This window comes from Apteryx rowi, unplaced genomic scaffold (genome assembly GCF_003343035.1).
Source record: "Apteryx rowi isolate R43461 unplaced genomic scaffold, aptRow1 scaffold_82, whole genome shotgun sequence".
Taxonomy (NCBI): Eukaryota; Metazoa; Chordata; class Aves; order Apterygiformes; family Apterygidae; genus Apteryx; species Apteryx rowi.
In genome coordinates, this window is record NW_020451116.1 from 2440183 (window position 1) to 2463194 (window position 23012).

At 39.9% G+C, this 23012-nt stretch overlaps 1 protein-coding gene across 1 annotated transcript in view; it reads right to left on the reverse strand.

Annotated features, from left to right (window-relative positions):
* GRIA3 (glutamate ionotropic receptor AMPA type subunit 3) overlaps positions 1–23012 on the reverse strand; it is a 154888-nt gene that overhangs the window by 131226 nt on the left and 650 nt on the right. Inside the window, exons 2-3 of the mRNA XM_026089538.1 lie at positions 22946–23006; positions 22642–22800 (exon numbers count right to left, since the gene is read on the reverse strand). Coding sequence (XP_025945323.1) covers positions 22642–22800; positions 22946–23006 — 220 coding nt within the window. The remainder of the gene's footprint in view (positions 1–22641; positions 22801–22945; positions 23007–23012) is intronic.

A 23012-nucleotide genomic window follows, 5' to 3' on the forward strand; every position in this document is an offset into this window, starting at 1 on the left:
CCTGTTTTTACATAATCTTTCTTTACATGTAAATAAAATACATATTCAATTTACTGTTGCTTGAAACTTTTCAAAGCATTTTTTTCCTCCAACCTACTTTTCAGTCATCTCTATCAGGTCTATTTTCCATCTCTTTCCTCAGCTCTCTTGGTTCACAGAGGTGCTCCAACCTCAGAGATGCATTAGCATTCTTAATCCAAACTCTTGTGTAATAGCAGCATTTATTAGAAGTATCTAGAAAACACTCCTCTCTGGCTGGTCACAACAGTCAATAAATCTGCTACTACCTTCTTTGTATACACCAAACAACTTCAAGCCTCCTGCAGAACTGCATAAACTCAAGAGGCAGGGGGGGTCTCCAAGACAACAGAGGAATCACAACGCTATCCATGTCTTCTCCAGTCTCAGTAGCAAAAATTCTAATCCTTGTGGCAGAAAACAAGTACAAACTTTAAAGAGCAATGCACTGTGGACTCCTCTCTCCATAAGCAAGTGCAGTGAACCCTCACAGTAATCAATCCATCCCTGTGGTACCATAAGGAAACACCCCCACGAATAGGCAAAGAACAAGCAGATGATTCTTACCAGTGGCTCACAGATAGCTGTGCAAATCCAGCAATACTCTGGATCAGTACAAAGCTGGGGGGGACAGCCTGAAAACAGCAGCGTGTCCCTCTATGACAGCAGCCCCTGTAGCCAATCTGTTGGCACCAACCAGCTTAACTGCAGCAGTTTGGATGACAGCACTGAATTTCTGTGCTACAGGAAGTGCTCATATAACTGCACAGTTGCTGAAGCTCTGTGGCAAGCTGCAAGACAAGCTCCTTGCAGAAGGGTGGCCCTTGTCACCCTGAAGGCCTGTACCCCATTGCTGGTTACTCTTCGTCTGTAGCACCAGCCTGGTCCAAGAGGCCAACACTGAAGTAAACTGCTCTAAGGAACGTGCAGCTTCATTCCAGCCTCTCCATGAGACCCTCGCATCTCCCTCTTTTTCTGTCATTAGAGGTATCTCTGCATCACCTGACAACTCTTGGTGCTCAGGAATATTATCTTTCTGCTGCATGGGGATCCTCTACAAATGGCATTGGCTTACAAAACACCACGAGCTAACAGGATGAGAGGAGACGATCACAGGGACTCAAACCCGCTGGTGTCCTGCAGGCATCTCACCAGGGCTCGTGAAGACTCTCCCTCTGCTAGAGCGCAGAAACCTGGCCACAGAATCTCAATGCACCGTGGAAGACTTCCGAAACACTGACTTATTTCAAACCAGCCCTGCATTGTGCAGATACAGCAACTGCAGAGGGAAGGATCTTACTCAGTGATAAGAAACTGGGAAGAAACACTGTCAATTCTGCATAGCTTTGTGTGAGTAAACACAACCAGGTTCTGCAGGTAGGGAAGCCCTTATTCCCAGCAGCCACAGATGGCAGTACGAAAAGAACCATTCCACAACCTCAATGAACTCGATTCATTTTTTGGCTCCCTTTCAAATAATCTTTTTAAAAAATAATAATAAATAAATAAATCAGCTTGCTATACACAACAACTAGAAACTGATACATGACTCCACTTGGACATCATAAATAATGCCTTATTTTAAATTAAACTTACCCATGGCCTACCAAATATAAATTTATTGAGTTTCTGCTTTTTTTTAATTTTCATAGGTTAATTCACAATATCTTCCAGGTTTTATAGGTTAATGACTGACTTTTAACTTGCAAATGTCAGTGTCAATTCCAGTTTAGATTTAGAATAAATATTTTTTCCTTTGTTAAAAACAATACAATAGTCATCAAAACAAGCATTCATGTCATTCAGTTGAAAGCAGCTCATCACAGACTCAGTTCTAAAACTGGAGATTATACATTTACATATATATGTAAATGTAGAGAGACACACCTCCCTATCATATAGTTCTATAGAGTTTATCCAAACAGCATAAAAAGATAAAGTACTGTAATAAGCTGAAGGTATATTTATTTAAAGGAAAACATTGCAAGGGAGGTAGTGCTAGGCTGTTGTTACGGAATTTTCCTAGTCTGATTTTCARGCAGACTCACTGACAGCATCAATCCTTTCACAGTGGCCCATCAACAGATTATTTTGGGGACTTAAATTTTTGTAGTCTTTCAAATAGATTTATTTGGTGAACTCAGGTAGTATAGCTTTTCAAATAGATTGACTAAATGAAGTGTGTCTCCAGACTATAATAGAAGGCACAAGAGGCCTCATTTTCCAAGAAATGTCAGCTATAGGCACAGAAGATTTCTTTGTACTCTGATTGTCTCTGTATATTTTTCATTTACATGAGCTAGTCCAGGCCTTTCTTCCCACCGGCAATGTTATCAGTGAGACGAAACCTTCCTATAACAAAAATAGTATAGAAACTTGCAACGAGACAAATGAATTTGATAACAGAATGACTTTCTCATAATAATTTAATAAATCGAAGACAAAGATTTAAGTTCTCCAGTGGAGCTGCATAAAAAGGACTGATGAATTCACCAGCTCAAGTTTCCCCAAGAAGCTCACACAATGTTGCCTACCCCCGATCACCTATTAAAGAGGAAAAGGTATTCAGATCTCTCTACTACTCTGTTCTTTACCTCTGGGGCTAAATTCACTGTTGAATCTCCAGTAAGTAAATGTGAAACATTTAAAACCATTTCAGATTTTTTTCTAATCTTTCCAGTTATGGTGATACACTTGTAACTTCCTTTCTGGTTAGGAGAATTGCTCTGAACYCAGAAGTTCCTGCACGGACACATAGCAAGCTGTGGTCCTCTGTGGTTTTCTAAGTCTACAAAAGTTTGGAGAGGGGAGGAAAAAAAATTGCAAACACTGTTAGGTTGTCATTGGTTTAGTTTAAGTATATAGTCATTCCAATATTTCAAGAAGTTACAGAAACCAAACCAAACAAACCAAATGCCGAACACCATGAACAGCAAATTCCCAGATAGTTTGGGACCATCAAAATCATTTAAAAACAAACACACACCATCCTGGCTCTCCACTACTCCATAGCTCAGTGCAACTGGTCCTAAATGAAATCCTATTGAAGCTATCCTGTTAAGGAAAGCAAGCAGGATTTGAGTCACCTTATTCGAACAGCAGTTTATTTTCCATTGCTCAAGTAGTAAATTTGTGTTATCCCGGCTTCTTTCTTCCTCCTCTCTAGTGTATTTGTTTCCATCCTCAGCTGGATACAAAGTTTTTAAAGACTATTTCAAAGCAGTTTCAGGCTCTGCATTCAGCCCAACTCTCTCAACAATTTTTATGGATTTAACAGCATGCTTTTATACGTAATTCTTCCTCTCTTTCTTGTAACTGTATTAAAAAGTGAAGATAAAAAATGATGGAACTAACCAACACAGAGGTGCAATCTTGCAACCAGTTAGAAATTGCTGCTACACGTGCAAAATAAATTAGAAAAAAAGAGAAAAAGAAGAAATGATTTTTTCCCTTTAATCTCTTCCAGCGACAGAGATTTTGGTGCTACAAGTAAGGACAGCACGACATTTCCACACAGAGCATATGTAATTCATAAATTCATGGCGGCTCTTTCATCACAGAGCCTTTGGGACTTTATTCTGTTCTAATCTATGTTCAGGGCACTAAAAATCTTTCATCCTTTCAGCATTCCTGGTTTTTACATGGCTCCAGATGGTGGCCAGCTGATAGGAGCCTCCTCTACCAGTTCTTGCTTAGTCTACAGGAACCAGAAACACTCTGAACCGGTCCTCTTATTTTGTTGAGGGAATAGGGGAACAGGAAAGACTGACAGAAGCAGGATAATTTACTAGCCATGAACATATGAATATAAATTACACATTAGTTAAAAATGAAGCAAGTATGATTTAATTCTGGGTTTTTGAAAGAAAGCTTCCCTTCCATAAAACCAACCCATGATATGCCAACTGAAAAATCATTCGAATGGCAGCTGCAAACACACCATGGCTGTGCGCTAAAGCAGAGCACTTGGCCAGCCTCATGCCTCCGTACAAAGCAGCGCAATGTTTCTTGGCTTGGTGTCCTTTTCTAAGCTGCAGCTTACCTTCATTTATTTGGTGGCCCCCATCCCCCAAGCCCAAACTAGTCTCAAATAAAGAACATCCTGCTATCATACATATAACTTTGAATAAAATCATATCACAGAGTATATCACTGGGGAATAGACAAAAATCAAACCACCACAATAAAAATATCTTTTACCAATTTCTTCCTTTTCAAGAAAGGATCATTCAAACAAATGTAAATAAGTGTAGGATCAAGTATTTTCATTACTTCAGCTAAGCATAATAAATATGACAGGTCAAGCAAATAAGTGCAACTAATCACACTTTACAGAGAGGTAGCCTTCTGAAAAAGCTGTATTTTGTATTTCTAAAACTGTTATACCTACAAGAACTTTCACAGAGTCCATTATAACTTCCCAAATGAGGGAGAGAATCCAAAGCGTAGTCAGTTAATTAGACCCAGTGATGTGGGAAATGCAAGCTAATTAAATTCTTCTTCTGAAAGATTTATTTCTGAGTGTCAGTTGTGGGAGATTTGGGGGGATTGAGTGGGAAATCCTCACATGTAAAACTTCTCATCTTTGAGACACTCTTATCAGGAATTAAGCAATCATATTGTTGCGTAGCTTTATCAAGAATCATCACCGATTACAGTAATTTTACACAATGATGCCACTATACACATAATTTTAAAATTTTCATCCTTGATACAAGTTGATGTTTGCGCAAACAGGAGATGTGCATTTGATTCATGAGGCAATTGCAGTGGAAAAGAACAGAAAACAAAATATTGACACAAAAAAAAAAGATTTTTTTTTTTTTAAGATAAGGAGAAAAAAAAATCAAACAGGAGAGGAAACATGATTCAGGAGATAGAACTCTTCCTCTAAAACAGCATAATCAGGGCTTCTTTTTGTTTAAAAAGTTACATTATTGCCAACGATCAGAAAAAGGTAACTTGAATAGGTGACACTGGAAAGATTGTTTGGTGAAGAACTTGGGCCTGTGACTAAGTATCATATCAGTGCCCTCTGAAAAATAACCAGGCTTATTTAAGCTAAGCAAGCCTATATATTCTCTCTTGCCAGCAAGACCAAGAAAACAAACAAGCCCCCCCCACCCCCCCCAAGAACAGCRACGTGGCTGACATCCAATGGAAGATCACAGCGGAGACTGCTCAGCGCCACACTGGCTCTCAGGATGGGAATCATTACTAATGAAGATCAAAGTACAGGCCTGAATTAGACTATCCAATCCAGCATTTTATACAGTGCTGAACTGATTGCTGAAAAGCAAGTTTGGACATTATAATAGAGAGTCCAGTTCCAACCTCTGAGTTTTCTAAGAAGCTGTTTATTGAAAAGTGCACTGAATTTTGAAGAATATCATACATAAAGCTTTTTACCTACAAGCCATATATGAACAGCATCAAGCTCTTCGTATTGCCCCGATTTCCTCCTCTGTCTTTGTCGTCTTAAGAGTCCAGACAACCATCAGATATAATTCTTACTACCATAAGCAACCTTGTTATTTTTAGAAGAAATTATTGGCAGCAAGATAAGTATTAGAAGGAGACAGAATTATAATCATCGGGGTTTGTAGGTCTATGCTCATGAGTCTCAACTCTTCATATGCTCACACTTGTGCTTAGCTTCATGGAATTAGTTCTGCTCAATTTTGATGAAAACATTCATGTGTGCAAAGTTAGAAATGTGTGCATTTGTGGGCTTGTGCCCTGGACTACAAGCTGAAGACGAATAGGACAGAGAATCAGTCTTATTGAAGCTCCATGGAAGAGACAATATCACTTAGGGAAGGCTACCTTTCCTTAAGCTTTCCAGGAAATTTTCCTCTTTACTCTGAAGTGAGCGCTAAAAAGAATCACAGTTTTCCATAATCGAGAGCGAGCGCACGCTAGATCGACTCACCACTGTACCTTGTTTCACCTCCTCCAAAACTGTCCTTTCTGCTGAGGAAGCCAGAAAAGCAAAGCTGTTAAGAATAGTTTACCAAGCAAAAATACCTGCTTTTCAACTCCCAAGTTAGCTTTTCTGAGTAACTTGATACTGCAACTGAACAGTAAAACTTGCATACATGCTTTAATTAGAGGTAAGGGGAGCACCTACTGTTTGCATTTACAGTATATCTGGTTCATGAACAGCAGGAGCAAGTTCAGCCATCACAAATGTTCAGTTTGCGCTGCTCTGATGCATAATTTCAGCAGGGAAGGCTTCGATAACAATTAAGCAGAGCCTTTCACAGCTAAGAGACCCCTAAATTTTGGCAAGTACAGTAGCTAGTTTTACCTTTGCTGCTGTATCTTGTCAGCTGCTGCACAGCACAGATCATCAAAAGACTCCATCTCTCGCTCTTCGTGCTGACAGCATGGGGGCGCGGGGCTATTCTCCCACACATGGGTAGGACGTTTATTCAGCTAACTCCCATCAACTTCTATGGAGGATGAACATGTAAATACCCTGTCCCATAACAGGAGACTAGGCTCTTACAGAAAGAATGAAAAAAAACACAAAACCACTGTCAATTAACATGGTGGTATTGTACACATTCATTGCAGAGACCAGTACAAAAGAAAAGAAAAGAAAGCAGGAGTGTAGAGCTGCTGCTCTACATCAGTAGACAAATAAAAAGTGGCTTGCTAAAAGCTGAAACACCAATGACAGGAGATGCTCAAATGAAGTGGTTTTTTGGGGTTTTTTTGTTTGTTTGTTTTTTTGCCCTCTCTCCGTTGTTATAACATATCAGTAAAGAAAAATCTGAAAATGTGAAGAGAAAGGAAGAAAGAACAGGAGAAAAACTGATTTTCCAGTTCAGGAAATTGATAGTTTATGCTGTTAAAAATTGAAATATTTCAAGTATTAAAATAAAAAAATTCCATTTGAAAATTGTCATGGAAGCTGAAGAAGAATATTATTCTTTGGTTACTGAGCAACATGCAAATTTGTTAACATTTAGGGTTACGTTTAGGGAACAACATGCACATTTGTAAAGACTTCTACCCATCATGTTGTTATAAAGAACTAACTGCTAAATACCATTTTAAGAATTAGGATGACATAAACCTGTTTTTATTCATTTAAATAAGTCATGCTAAGTCGTTCTACTCTGTGAATCAGAATTTACATATTTTATGACACCTTAAATGCATTATTTCATAAATTTGCTACAATTGCAAATATACGTTAAAACCACATATCCACCATCCTACAAGTTACTTTTGTCACCAATGTACACCATTCAAGTTATGTTCAGTATCCCAGATCTTAATTAGTTTGGGTAGATGGGAGGAAAGTCTGCTCTCAGTTGCAAGAGTCTAGATTTAGAGTAACTGCTGAAGACAATGGAGTTATTTCAGACATAATCAAGTAAGCACTAGTAAAACTTAAAAGAAAAATGCTCAGAACACTTTCATCTATTTTTGATCACTTTCTATTACCACAGAGCAAGACAATGGAAATTTTTAAGTACATTACTTGAAAAATCTAATCTTTACTTCATGATCATAGTTTTTCCAAAATACGGATCATTCTGTCAATGGAAGACCACATCCTAYAGGAATGAGAGAGGGGCTTTTACTTCAGCTTTGCGGTTTTGTTTAGCATTGTGATTTAGAACAACAGATTGTTCCAGTGAAGGGACAGAAGCTGCGGCCGAAGGGCCATCTGCTGAGCTTCTCTCCAGCGAATCCAGTATCAAAAGGAGGATGTGACGGAGCACCCACTCAACTGGGATACACACCATTGACTAAGTGACAGACTGAAGGACGAAAAACTTTCGAGGGTCAGTGTAGACAAACGTAACCATTGTGTTTTTTTCTTTTAAACCAAAAATCAGAAAGATGAAGGTATTTGCTATAAACCCAGAGGGCTGCTACTGTACGCACTGCAAACAGGGCTTGCCTCTAGTTTTTCTTTGCTTTTAAAACAAAACTGTGGTAATACAGTAGACTGAAACGGTTACTTTTATGTCTTCAGCTTATAAGAAATCCTTTACTTGTTTAATAAAATAAAATTTCCTTAGTCTCCACAGCAGAGTATTTTTCAGACCAGTTAGACCTCATTGGGGTTTCACCATGTCAGCTCACTTCAACATAAATTTGCTAACCGGCTGTTTCTACTGAAGGTGTTACAATACTCTTTGGAGCATGCTACTCCATTATGTTTTCCTTTAGGTAACTTGCACTATTCTTAAATTTGGATTAAGAAAAGTCTATGTATACTCTGCCTATAAGGATGTATAATTCAGTGCATCATTTCATATCCCAGCTGTCAACAGAGACAACATTTTTATAATACATGTATTGTACATGTGCCAGTATGAGATGAATAGTCCTGTAACTATAATCGATACTGTTCATTGAAACAACTGGCAGCAGCATTTCAGACAACTGGCAATTTCATCAGTTTCACCGGGCTGCCCAAAAGTAAACACCTGAGATGAATAAATGATCCTGTGGTTATCTATAAATAATACTAATCTCAGTTGTTTGTTTTAGGGGGTTCATCATTGCGAAGCAGAGGAGCTTCATTTTGGTGCAAAAGGCATGGCAGGCTTCAAGAAACTAATGAAATGCTGAAGAATTATTTTACTGTTGTTTTTTCCAAGCACCCAAGTATTTTATTTGCATACAGGCACTACTGAAAGTACCAGGATCCCTCCAATGTTACAGCACAGAGCTCTGCAGGAAACTTGCATGATCTCAAGGATTTGCAACCTTCTCAAAAGTCAAACTGGATTCAGAGAAAGCTCCAGTGATCTGAATAAGCCTACCCTGGGGATAGCTAATGCCAGCTCTGAGAAAACCTGAGCAGGGTTTGGATTTTTTTTTTTTTTAAACTACTTCAGTGTTAAAATTGCCCACCCTTAAAAGAGTTTCTCGGAGCCAAACAGACCAAAGAGCTCAATGTTTATGAGACTAAAGCTCAGGCTGATGGGTGTGAGGTGAACCCAGGCAGACAGGGAACAGAAGGCACCATTCACAAGCCAGTTCACTGCCTCTCTAAAGTGAAATAGTTTTTTTAATCATGGTCTATCTGCTCCCATCTATTGAAAGCATGGCAGGAGCAGAAAACACAGGAAAAGGATTAAAGATAGTTGACTGAAGGGAAGAAACACATCTCTGCCAAGTCCAGATCCCAAAGAAAACTTCCAAATCCCTACACTGAGAAAGAGATCCATTTGGTTCTCCCTGGCAGTCTTTCTGGGCCTGCGATCCATCACAGCAACACTGCTACCCAGCCTATAAGCCTGGGGATCAGAGGGTCACCACCACTGAGGCTATGAGCATATTTCCTCCTCTGCAAGAAAAACTCCTAACCCATCGGGAATTACTATGTTTTCTACCACATTTTTACCTACTAGTAAGGAATCACAATGTCCCTGGTGCATGCTCCAGTGGGAGACAGAGGAATGACCAGTTTTCCCAAGGAGCTAGAGCTGGCACTCATTTGCTTCCAGGTAGCATTTGTGCTGCCACGAGACATCACTGCAGAGAGCTCAATATACCATAGGACTGCAGCAGTTTCTTGCTTGCAGACACCCAGGAACAGGAGCCAAAGCCTTTGTCACCTCAGCTCCTTGCTTCAGAGCGTAACACTGCGCAGAAACTCCACCAGACGAGCTCTGCAGAAATGCCTGGGTCCTTTGAGACTATCTAGGTAACCAGACTGCTGCTGGACCAGGTTTGAAGAGTCACATAGTTCCATCCATAACTATAAACAATCACTTTTAATTCAGACAGCCTGTTGCCAACAATATTTATATGCTGGCAATTAAAATAATCATTAAGTTGCAGCATTATCCAATTTACAAGCTTATTGCTATAATAATACATGAAGACAAAATTAACACATCCAGCCACACCAAGAAAGCATTTCAGTGGGCTGTTTCTGGCATAATGGCCAACAGTGAAAGGATTAATGACATTAACTCCTTTTGAAGAAGAACACTGGACAAACAGTGGAAGCTCACAACCCAGTTGGTGCCTCCATGCCTCGGAGGAATGAGACAAGCTGTACTGTGGAAGCTGCCTTTGCAAACAGAAAGTCAATAGCTGTTTTAAAATGAAAGCCTTGATTATACTTTTAAAGCAAAATTATCTGTGGGACATTCATAGAGAAAAGCCAGTTCTTTGAGAATGAGTGAATTTACCAAGCTGCAGTTCTTTATTGTTTTTGATCATCACTATTTGACAGTTACTGCTTTTTTTTTTCCCCTACATTGGGAATAAATCTCTACATGCTTGCAACTGTAATTGCTGCAGCACCGCACTGTATACTTCTCTGTGACTAGATTTAAAGTGGGAATCTGTCACAAAAAAGCCTGAACAAACTGGGTAGGAGGATGGCTAAACTGGTAAAATTAAGTCTCTCAGTTTCAGGTAAATGATTAGATAGCAGCGCAGACTGGTGTTAATCGAAAGTCCCTAAAGAGAGCTCAGTGAACAGCTCTTAGTGGATGCTGGCCTCTGTAAGAGCCGCCCTCCTGCGACGGGCACGAATCGACCCTTTGCTGGCAGGCTCAGCGGAGAAGCCAGCGGGCAGTGTCTGAACTGCAGGCCCTTCGCTCATGCAGGGCAAAGGCACAGAGAGTACCGATCATCCAGCAGGTTTGATCTTAATCCTTTACACTTCTATAGCATCTTTCATCCAGGAAAGACGGGCAGGATAGCACAGCAGAATCTGACTGCTAGTGCCCCTCCTACACCTATTTTGCAGAACAAGGTCTCCCGCCTTTGGGACTTCCCAGTACTTTTTGCAAGTGCTTTCCCATACACTGATTTCCACAGCTGAATTTCTGAGAAACTGAAATGACAGATTCAGACTTTACATGCAGCTTTGCCCTACCTTCTTCAGAACAGAATTAATAATCAATAATGAGTAAGTTATTGCCCAGAATGTTTTAATTCCCTTAAAGAGAACCCTGCAATAAACCAAATTCAACCCAATCTACCCTGGCATACACAGGGCTGATATAAACATTTTTAGAGACCATTTAGTAAAAAGGAGGAATCATATTAATCCTGCTTGCAATTTTGTCCAGAAAAATGCCATTTTTAAATTCATGTGAAGATCCTGATTAATGCAGAGTATTCCAGAGCAGTAGATTCTGGAAGCAATTAACAAAACAATTCTTATTAACACAGGGAATCTCCAGACATTATCAAGGAAGCATAAAATCTTTTCAGAAAAGCCTGCAGGGAAAATGTACTTTAATATCCAATTGTATTCTCCAGTGTATGCAGAAATTGCCTCAACTCAAATCTGAAAGGCATCTTATATGAAAGAAAGGCTAACACTGCAGAACACCACAATAAGAATTTAAGACAGGAAGTGCAGATAATTTATCTGAATGAAGCTTCCAGGAGAATAAGTGGTTTATGTTGGTAATGATCCAAGCTGGAATCTCACCAGGATGCAGGGGTTAGCAGCATCACTATTCATGATAGGTTCACTATTCATGAAAAATAACAGGGTATTTTTACAGATAATAGGCTAAAATGCTAGCTTTGTGCTTCAGCCAAAAGACCCTGTTTTGCCAGAGATCTTTTCTTGGATTAGCTATAAAGTGACTCAGAAAAAGGTGGCATCTTTTTCAATCAGCGCTATCACTATTTATCCAAGTAGGTAAGAGAAGCAATGAGTTAAATTTCACTGAGAAGTCTATGGTCTTCCTTTAATGTCACCCAGTCTCTATTCATAGAAGAATTGCAAAATCCATAAGCTGATGCAGAGAGAAATAGAAAAGTAGTAAAACAGGGAAAAAGAAAAATGAAGATCTGAGAAGTGGATATGGTGTAAGTGATGCCTGCTAAAAGCAAGGTCAGCACTTTGCACTAGAGACTATTTGATTTACTCTATTTTGTTTCAATTGAAAAACAAAATCTTTCCCTGGCAGATTCTGCTCTACACAGTCTATTACAGATACTTCTGAGATACCCAGCATCATTTATAAAGGGACACTTATTACTGCGGAACGTGAACATTTTGTTAAATTTCCCAAAGTTCCGAGCGGAAATATGTGTAACATTAAACAAGGGGGTATTCAGCTGGTCTAACTTTAGGCTTGAAATTTAGTTATTAAAGTCAGGGGCTTGGACCACCTGGGTAGTGGAGGAGGAGAGGTGGCCTACTGACGAAGATGCTCCGAGTCTCCCTCGGAGAATCCACGGCTGCCCTAGGTCCCCCACCCCTCGCTTACCCAGACACTCAGTCAGGAACACCCCACGATGGACCGCTCTCTTTTTATCCTGCTATACTCTACTGGCTTCACTCCTCCAAAAGCCCACAAGGCTCCCCCAAATTTATCCTGGTGTAAATCAGATCAGAATAAGACCTCATTATGAATCTTGACTGCGCACGTTCACCTAATGGGATATGAAAGGGCTTTTTCTCTATCAGAGCAGAGCAATGAAACACTAAAACATTTAGGTGTCAGTGGTCACTGCAGATACGCACAACTACGTATCACTGCTTGCGACATCTTTTCATGTTACACAAAACACAACTGGCAGTAAAGCACACCTTGTGCATACGAGTGCACATTTTTGAAACAGGACATCATGTTTGTAGAAAATACTGGTACAYCTACTACACTCTGCACGTAGTATAGCTAGACTGATTCATGCTTTAAACARGATAACTCACGCACCTGGAACAGCCAAAGTAGAATCCTAAAAAACTTCAGGGACAGTGAACTGGTCTCATTTTGACCAATTTTTGGACTCATCCCACTGCCTTTCCAGGTAATAAGTAAGTGGCTGTAGATTGTGTAAAAGGCATGCTATACATACTTTAACTGATAAAAATTGCTAGTCCATAAAATCCATCACAAACAGCTTGTGCTATATACCCTGAAAAATGCAGTGAGCCAAAACACATACAAAAAGTTATTCACATCCATCATCTATATGCCCTTACATTGAAAAAGGGCAGATTCATGTCTGCGGAAACATTTTGTTAACTGGTATATGCTTCAGTAAACTGTTTCTCTCAGGAAAAAGAGGTATGTAGCCCAGAAATCATCATCTCCAAAACAAAAAATTTGGCTTCAGCTGGAACCAAATGAATTTTTGAAGTCTGAAACAATTTAAAAAAGCTGTTGTATTTAATTCACTTTTTTTAATGACTTTCTGGTCAATTCCAAACTAATCTTTAAAATCTTTTTGGAACTGCATCTGAACTGAAAGATTAGCAAGTCACACAGCTCCCATCATTTCCAATCATGTGTCTTTTAGAAATCATGCAACATGATGTTCTGGGATAGACATTCTCTTCTAGGATAACAGAACTGCAGTGAGGTAATGGCACTATGGAGGAGCAAGGTCTGAATTGTACAAGGTGTTCAGTGTACATGTGAGAACTACCATTAGTTGTGAGAATCACTCTGCCAGCGTGATTGAAATAGTAAAGAAATAGGATTAGCTAGCAAGACCACATCCATTTTTTCTTTAGTATTGTTTTATATTCATCAAGAAGTTATAAACTGTCCTAGAAAACAGCATTTTAAAAAGGGAATTAAAAGCAGGATAGAGGATGATATGCTGACTGCTTAGTCAGCCAGCATTTCCTCAGGTCCAGCACCTTTCGACATCACTGCAGCGATGGTAGCGAAGCTGCTCTGGTGATGCTACCAGACCACAGCACAAACACTCTGAAGAAAGATGGTCGAGTACATTAAACTTCCAAGACAATTTAGAATCCCCTTAACGGTTTAGATTCAATGCAGGGTTAGACCCCTGGGTCAGTCCTTTGCAAATCAATGGACACTAATTAGCTCTCACCTATCTGCTGGGAAACAACAGTGCATATGAACTTGAGTTCTCCAGCCATCAGACCATTAGAATCCAAACTTGGGGATATTAGTGGTAAAGCCTCAGAAGACCCCAAATCCTAAAACTGATAAAAAATAACCTCATATCACCTTCTTATGTAGGGTAGCTATGGAAAGCTCATTATCTAAAACACCCCCCCCCCCAAACACACACACTACCATTTCTCCCCAAGCCACCTCCCCTGCCTCTCCCCACCCCCAAAAGTTGTTAAGGATTTTAGCATTCACAGCAGGGTTCAAAGATCAATCGAGATGTGTCAGGATGCAGCAACCCTGTGATTCTTCACATGAAGATGGCTAATCACTTGAAAAAGCAAGTAGCCTCTGCTTGGAAATAGTAATTAAAAGGCACTGGTCTCAGAAGGTACTGATTGCCAACTCACTTTTACAGAGCTCAGAATGGACAAAACTGAGTGTTGAAGGCACCCAGGGATTTATAGAACTGGACTCTGGATCTTCTTTTCAGCAACCTGGATCAATGTTCTCTTTTTCCGTGGGGTCCCTTAAACCTTCAACACAGGTCAGGGTGAGTTTTTCCACCGACTTTTGAAAAAGGACTGCAAGACTAAATTTCCCCAATTTCTGCTGTTCAACTTTCCTACCTCTTAGCTGTCTAGTTATCATGCTTTAAGTGGTACTTCGAGTTAAGTCTGACTGTCTTCTCTTACAACGTAATGCATCAGCAAGCTCATGTCCACCACTTGCCTTAGATACACTATGGTGCCAGTTATGAATGGGATCATCAGGAACCCAGTACTACTCACATTAGCTGTCGTGGATGCTAACTGGCAAAGGCCAGCCTCTGAGCAGTTACCCTTCAGGGATCAGTGCTAGACCAACATATCCTGCTTTCTCTAGAAAACATCAGAGGATTCAAAGTCCGAGCTGTGTTCAGAAAGGGAACTGCAGCACCTCTCTCTGACTAAGATCTGTGAAATGGAAGTCAGACACAGAAATCTGAGAAGGCAACAATCCCTGAAATGCACTGCCCCACATCTCTTGGGAAAGTTAGCCACTGTGAGATTCAAGTCACAGCACATCCTACAAGCCTCACTGGGAGAAACCAACAGGCAGCTCCACTTCCACTGAAGACAGTTCTTTCTCCCACCACTCAAATAAGCAGTCTCAGTGTGGGTCAGTAAGCAAAAGTCAGGCAAATGCTGTGCTGTAGAAATGTAAACTGTACTTACAACAAAAACCCAGGATGTATAGGAAGCAAAGAACTTCTTAATATTGAACTTGCTTTCTTTCCAACAGCTTTGCTTATCTCAAGTGAAGAGCTGAAGATATCTCTTTTGTCAAGTGACAGATTGGCTTTCTGTACAGCTGCGACATGTTCTCCTAGGTTCATCAGCAGGAATGCACATCTTCTGACAAGCACAGCAAATTAGTGCTATTTTGATTTGTTTTTCAGAAGGATGAAGACTTGTTTTTTATTATTTATTTATTTATAGGAATGGTGAGGAGTGGAGGAAGTGATCAATAAAATGGAAGAGGCCCTTCTAGCCAAGACTCTCCTAGTTTTTCCACTGTAAACAGTCTTTCAACATCTGTTGATGTAGGTAAATTGTATTACCCTTCCATAAGAGATGGCAAAACTATGCTACCAAAAGTGACCAACTGATTTCCTCCAAATCATGGTAAAAGCCAGTGGAAGAGCCAATGATTTCCAATGATTAACCCCTTGACCATACAACCTGTGGTCGAACAATAGATGTTTGCATAGGGCAAAACTACCGATGGTAACAAGCACCACTCTACAGGTCAGTCCAGGAGATACAGGAGTGAAAACAATGAAATACACACAGAGTGAAGTATACATGGAATATATACCACCAGACAGTGGATATACATTTCCCAGATACCATTTCTAAAATAGTTATTGTATTAAAAAGGACTCAAGACAGGTAGAATCACAGTGCAGCCCTACATTTCCCCTCCCCCCCCCATTCCTGATCACAATTTCAAACATCACTTGTGACTAAACCCCAGCAAATACAAGCCCAACACAAGGGCAAGCCCAGGCATCCAAATGCAATTGCAGAACTTACAAGTGGTCTGAAAGTGGATGCATAAATTGTTTTTGAAAGAAGTAAAAGCAACTTTGAGCATATCTGAAATGTCCAAATAGTCTAGTAAAGTAATTACACACAAGTGATCTTATAGGTCACTCCATTCCAGCAGAAGAGTGCTCACCTGGGCTATTATCCAATTCTAGGAGTGCAATTCACCCTTTTTACAAGTGCCTGGGCAAGTCACCTGTATTGCAGTGTTCCTGCAGGTTGATCCTCATGCATAAGGGCCTCTGTGCCTCCTATTAGCGTCTGTGTGATGGCTGCACATTGCCACTCGCTATTTTAGAAGTGGTTAAGAAGATAAGGAAACAGACCCAGTGCCTCAGAACCCACCAGAAAGACAGGCAGGAGCGAGTGCTAGGTGGAGGCATTGACATAACTCCTTCCTACATTCGCTTCCTTTTTACACAGGAACCTCATCTCCTTTTCCTCTCTCTATGATAGTTTTACCCATGAGGATTACATCTTGGTGAGAACAACCAGAAAGGCACACACTGACTTTGAACGTTTCACATATAGATACACGTTGGCAAATGAAATACTACAGAACTATTTCCAAACTCTCTGAAAAGTAGTCACTCCAGAGTACACATGGCATAGTTCTGTGATAGGTGTTAGTTAACATCCACACTGCAATACCTACAAACCGCTGAACGCGGGCCTCTTATTTGGAGTCCTCACAGAATGACTGCAAATTAAAAACTCAAGGATGATTTCAAGTTTGAGGTTTCTAAGGCATTCAATATTCTGAAGTTCAACAGTAATATAAAGTAGGTAATATAACTGAGGGAAGCATACATCTGCCTGTGATGGCAAAACACAACACACACACACTTTTGGAAGAAAAAAAAATCCCCGTGGATGAAGCATGGAGATTGCTTCACTACAGTGATCATCACACAGTTTCACAGAAACTGGTTTGATCTAGATCAATCATTTTTAGCTTTCTATTTTTAGACTGCTACACTGTTCTAGTGGAGGCACAAACCCTTGTACAGCAAATTTAAGCCTCATGACAATAGGAATGGAGTTTTTAGGTTGCCTTATGAGCTCCCTTAGAAGGCAGGCCTTGGCCTTCCAGTGATCTATATTGTACGGAATAAAAGTTACTGATCCTAGGCTCTACCTTGAACACCAAACACGAAACCAACATAAACGTCTTTCTCACAATAAGTGTACCAGAGTTTTCAGTGATACTGTTCTGTTTGATTTGAAACTGAACTATAAAAATAAACAGCTGCTGCTTTAAAACAACATATTCTAGAACTTGTAAGGATGCCTACCTAAATCAATTAGCATTCCAAATGGGATAACGGCAAAATACGTACTTTAGATGGAAAAATGTTAAATTGCTGGATTGTGCCAAAAAGAAAAATCATTAAAGATACACCAGCTCCCTCTCCCACTTTTCACTTCACACTGTCTTGCATAAGAAGCCTACACTTGCAGTAGACCGGCCTCCTACCTCCCAGAGACTACCAGGACAGAGCCAGCGCACAGTATGCCCAAGGGAAAGAAACCCACCATCTTCTGTAGCTCTTGCACAGTTCCTGAAACTGTGTGCTGTTGTTGTTAAAAGCTACTGTGGCCTGCTTGTTTCCCATCACGACAACTCCATTTCCTTCTGGAAGTGGACTATAGCTGTTACATGTTTTGTTAGAACTGGGAGTTAATTGGTAGCTCTCCAACTCATGTTAATAGTCCAATGGGTTCTGCAGGCCCAGTGCTATCTAAGAGCGAGCATGAGTTGATCTCTATATCGGCACAAAATCTCTCTGAAATTAAACAAGGAGATGGCTCTCTGCATAGTGCTTTACTCTTCGCTCACTTGGTGAATTTCAAAAAAGTGTTCATGTAATAAATATGGAGTTAAGTATAATCATAACATCTAAACAGTATGTAAACGCATAAATATGTAGCAGAGGAGGAAAGGGGATTCAGCTTATTTTAAAATTAAGTTAAGAAACCCTTAATGAAACATGATTTAAAATAATATGGTTCCTTCTAGTAGCACCAAGACCACATTCAGCTTAACAACAATTCATCGGCTTTGCAATGAAGTGTGGACCAACTTTAATGGGACAACATCCTGCTTCACTTTTCCATCTATCCCAAAATTGCAAAAGCTTTGACCTCCGAGCTGAAAACACCTTATTTTCATTGGTCACACAGCAGTAATGTGCAATGTTTGAGGAAGTTCCTAGCATCAAAGGCATTTTTTGGAGCAGTGATGAACAGAGCTGTGAGGAGAGCACATTTCCAGGTGTTTTACCACAGCCTGCTTGGAGAAACCATGGTGCATGCTTTACTGGGAGAGGTAGGCACTTACCCTGTAGTCTTTATTCAGGCAAAGCCACCAGTGTATGGCCCAAACTTGGCAAGACTTTGGGAGAGGCATGCTTATGCTTTTGGCACTGGGGAGCTGACCACTTTCAGCATCAGTGTCCTTTGCCAGCTGGACAAAGAGTACACAGATGCAAGGGAAGCAAATTATCTGCCCACTGGCAAAAAGAAATGCTGAGCAGCACCTAGGGAGAAAGTGTGTGCGCACATACATGAACATATACATATGAGCCTGTGCATCAGGAAAGGGAATAAATACAGTTAAACTGGAAAAATTGTCCAACACCAGCCCTGTGGTATCATATTTGCAACATTCTCAGAACAGCAAAAACCAGGCACTACTTGCACTAAAATCTCCTTAGCTGAATTTTAAAGAATAAACACAACGAGAACAATAAAGAATAATTTTCAGAGAAAGGCAGAAGCCTGATTCCCTCAAGTAAGTGCCCAAACAGTTAAAGGATTTTAGCAACTTAAGGTAACTACGTGATTATATTTTCCCTCTTTCGTTTCTTAAAGAATGAGTGCCTGTGGGAGAGGAAAAAAACCCCTACACATCAAAATTTGGTAAAATATAAAAAAGAGCCTTCTGGGTTAGGAAGATATGAGAAATGACTTAAAAAAATTAATGAGACAAGGATCTGTAGCTGATAGGTTAGGCTTAGCAGAGAGGGAATCTGCCTGTAGATTAATTAGATTCTGCAATCAAAGTCTCTTTTCTCCTGTACACATCCCACCGCTATCATTACATGATCAACAGATTTTTTACAAAAACTAATGCTTTCTTTTGAGAAATTCCATGGAGATTATCTATAAGATTGAGTTTGCTTTTCTAAATATTTCTCGCAAATTGTACATAATCCAAGAGCACATTTGTTGGCTGTAAAGGTGTACAACAGCAATTTTTTGCAATGACAGTGCAGAGAGGGAATATGAGATCTGTGTGCTAATGAGCTGACACTGCAGAGGCTAGAGCAGTGTTAGTATAGTGCACTACAAGTGCAGAGCAGAAAGACATACGCGGGTTATTTCTAGGGAATATGATCTACAGAACTGTACGCATAATTCAACATTAATACTAACACCCTCCATCAGAGGTTATAATAAAAATGTATAAATTCATCAGTCAAGCATTCTTCACATCTGAGCTGTTATACCCGTATCATTTTGAAAAAGACAGCTCACTCCCTTTGTGAGAAATTTTGAAGAAAAGATATGCCATTCATGATTTACTCCATTTTATCCATATGCAGCTCAAGTTAACTTTTTCCTTTTTGTTTTCTCTAATGACAGAAAGCTGCATATTTTAAGAGATGAATAAACCCCCCAAAGCCAACCAATAAACTTTAATTCACCTTTAAATACAGTGGAATTTTCATCTGTTTTTGCATTTCCTTTCTATGACGGTATCACATAGCTAAATAAATAGGTGAGTAGTTAAATAGAGAGTGGATGAATACTGCATGCGCATGCGTGCATGTGTAAGTGTAAATTAAATACATATAGAGAAGCTCAGTGTTAGCAGTGAAGCAGGGAACACAGAGGTTGTACATGAAAATCAGATTAAGCATCATTTAACTGACAAGGGAATGAGAGGGAGGGGCTTAGGGCAGGATTTTTTTTTCCCCTTTTGCTTCTAAACAAGTTTGCTCTCATCATGGGATATTGCCAAACCAACCCTATTGGAGGTGGGCTTTTTATTTCTGGCTCACGATGATACTTCAGAAGGCTTTTTTTCCTGCCTCTGGAATGCACCAGATTGCACCAAGCAGGCAGGATGTGCAGTTGTACAGTAAGAATAAGAGTCTTTCCTGAACAAAGCGCCCCTCAATCCCTGCGCACACGAACGTTCATTACAGCCACTGTAAGAGCAAGGGGGAATGCAAAGTATTAGCTAATGGCTACTGACTAGCACAGGCACTAGGCTCAACCTACACCTGCTACTTTCTCCGATTTCCTTTCAGTTTCTTTACATATCCCACCACAAAGTCAGTCGCAGCCTTTCTCTCCAGTGAAGGCAGCCAGAGTCACTGCAGGTTTCTCTTATATGGATCCCTGCCAATTGCAAATATTGATCAAAAGGTTGTGTGACAGCACTCGAGACAATTTATGCTTATCTTCAATAGAAGTAAAAATGTTGTGGAAAGGATTCCTTCATGGATACGGCAGCACCCTGAAATTATCTGCCACTCCACTAGGAAGTGAGGATGTGGTTAAGGATACTTGGGCCAGAATGTTTTACACATTAGCTGGGTAATGTGATGAGCTATTAGTTCATCCTCAGGCATTGATATGTATGAGCATTCTGACTTTCAAAGATAATTGCTTACAGATCTGAAAAGAGCAACTGTTCTCAATGATTGGCGACTTGGACTCGCTATATTATTTTCCTACCAACAGTATTACTAGATGCCTGGCATTGCTACAGACAAGGTCACCTTTTCATTTTCTTCCTTCTGTTTCTTTTTCCACATCTGCTATTTTTAAATAGGTTACTATAGGCTGGTATTCTCTGGTCCAAGGTTTCTCCAGAGATTTGAGTTTTCCAAATTTTACTGCATTAGTAGTATGCCTGTTGGAATACGTAGCCTCATACTACAGAAAATCAACTCTCATCTTGCTAAATCGCCATAGCTTTCACTAAGCATTGACAAAAATCATTAGCTGTCAGAAGATGAGGAGCACACTAACTAAATAATACATCGACTGCCTCTGAATGACTGTGTGTTTCACTTGTCTTGGTGGGATCTGTGAAGTAGTGCTGGTAGAACTTTTAAAAAACAATTAATAATTAATCACCCAAGCAGTTTAATGTATTTAGTTTAAATCCATATAATTGATATTTAGGAAACTGTGTTTGAGATGCAGCCTCTTGAAGGGATTACACTGATTAAGGATTAATAGTCAGATGTTTGCTGTAAGAGCTATTGAGGCAGGATAGGATTAGTAAAATAAGATGCAAAGTACAGACACACTTTTATTTACCTTTTTTTTCCACTTTAGTGAATATTTTAATTGGATATTACATAATTAACCCCCCCCCAACTTTTAAAGGTCCTAATTCAAAGCCCTTTTAAAAGTCTGATGCTGCACTAACAAGAAGCAATCACATGGGGGTATGTTAGAACATCAGCCCACAATTTCTCTGAATATTTCCATATTGTATATTTTCCAACCATGAACTATCTCAGAAAATATTTTATTCTTCCTAGCATTTTAGATATATACTTTTCTAGCCTTCCTATTATATAGGAGAAGAATATAAAGAACTATTCTAATCCCTAAAAACAAAAATTAAAGAAATAAGATATTAAAATAAGAACATTGTTTTAAAACAACAACTAATATTTTTTAGGACTCCACATTAGTACAACGCTTCATCTTCAAGAAATCCTACACTGAGAGTATATGAACAGGAATCCTGTTCATAACACAAAGTTGGTACATGGCATTCAGAGGTCCTTTAGATCACGTACAGACATATTTCTGTACACTGCAAAATATATACAACTACCTCTCAGTAAGACTCCACACATTTTCAAAGGTTTATGAAAAAAACTGTAAAAAAGCTCATATAGACACAACAGCAAAGCCAATATTCAGAAACTACTATTGGTAAATGAATGCTTTTTTAAATGCAGAGCACACACCAGTCTTTCAGAAAGGGATTTCTCTTTTTAACACCCCATTAAAACTACTCAAAGTTCTATTTTGCTTCTTTTGTTAATAAAGGCTCAAATTATACGTATGCATTGGTTGTGCAAAGCTATTATTCATCATGCTAAGCATTCTGATTCTCTTTCCTCTCCCTTCAGCTCTAGGGGTATTCATCAGTTTATAGTCTCATCAGTTTTTTAATCAGGACTTTCACTGTAAGGAAAAAATGAAACAATGCAAAATGGTATTTTAGAGCAGAGGAGGCAAGTAAGCCCCTCCAGTTCTGTTTCAAGGTCACCTGTAAACAGCTGTTTCTGTTTTACTCCTACATGGTATTATTTGCAAATTATGCTGTTTCACACAACTAGGCTGTAACCTGAACAAAAAAGGGATGTTACTTCAGCAAGGATTCACTAATCACGGCTACACAACACTGCCATACAAGTAATGCGGTTGTTTTTTCTGTAAAACAAAGACTAAAGGGGGGAAAAAGAAGTGGCAAGAGAACTTTCCCTGAGACATTATTCAACCATACAATGCTGCAAATCCACTAAACCTCATGTCAGTAGGTACACGCGCACACACACATTTGTTGCACTGCATCATATGAATGATAACTCTAGGCCACCGGGGAAAAACTGAATGTAAAGATGGATAACAAGGAAATAATTTTTAAAAGGCACGTATTTACTTACAAGCATTTGTCACTGAAAAACTGTTGGAAGAGTCCAAATGATCGACATGATAGTTCAGATGGAAGGGCTTTTCTGTGGTGTTTTGGTTGGTGTTGTATAACTGCACAGCAAATCGAAACGCACTGTGCTCCTGAACAGTGTTTCTCATGAAAAGTCCACCTGCGATGGAAGAACGGGAAAAGACGTTTCAGAACGAATCGTCAGAAGCGACAGACGCAGCGAGTTACACTCACGCGCTGCCCATGCCGGCGACAAGGGGCAGGAGCGGGCTGCGCGCGGGCCCCGAGCCGGGCAGCGTGCGCACACGCAGCGCGCCCCCCGCCCGAAGCCGGGCTTGCGAAGCCGCGCAGCGCGGGCTCGCTCCCCTCCCG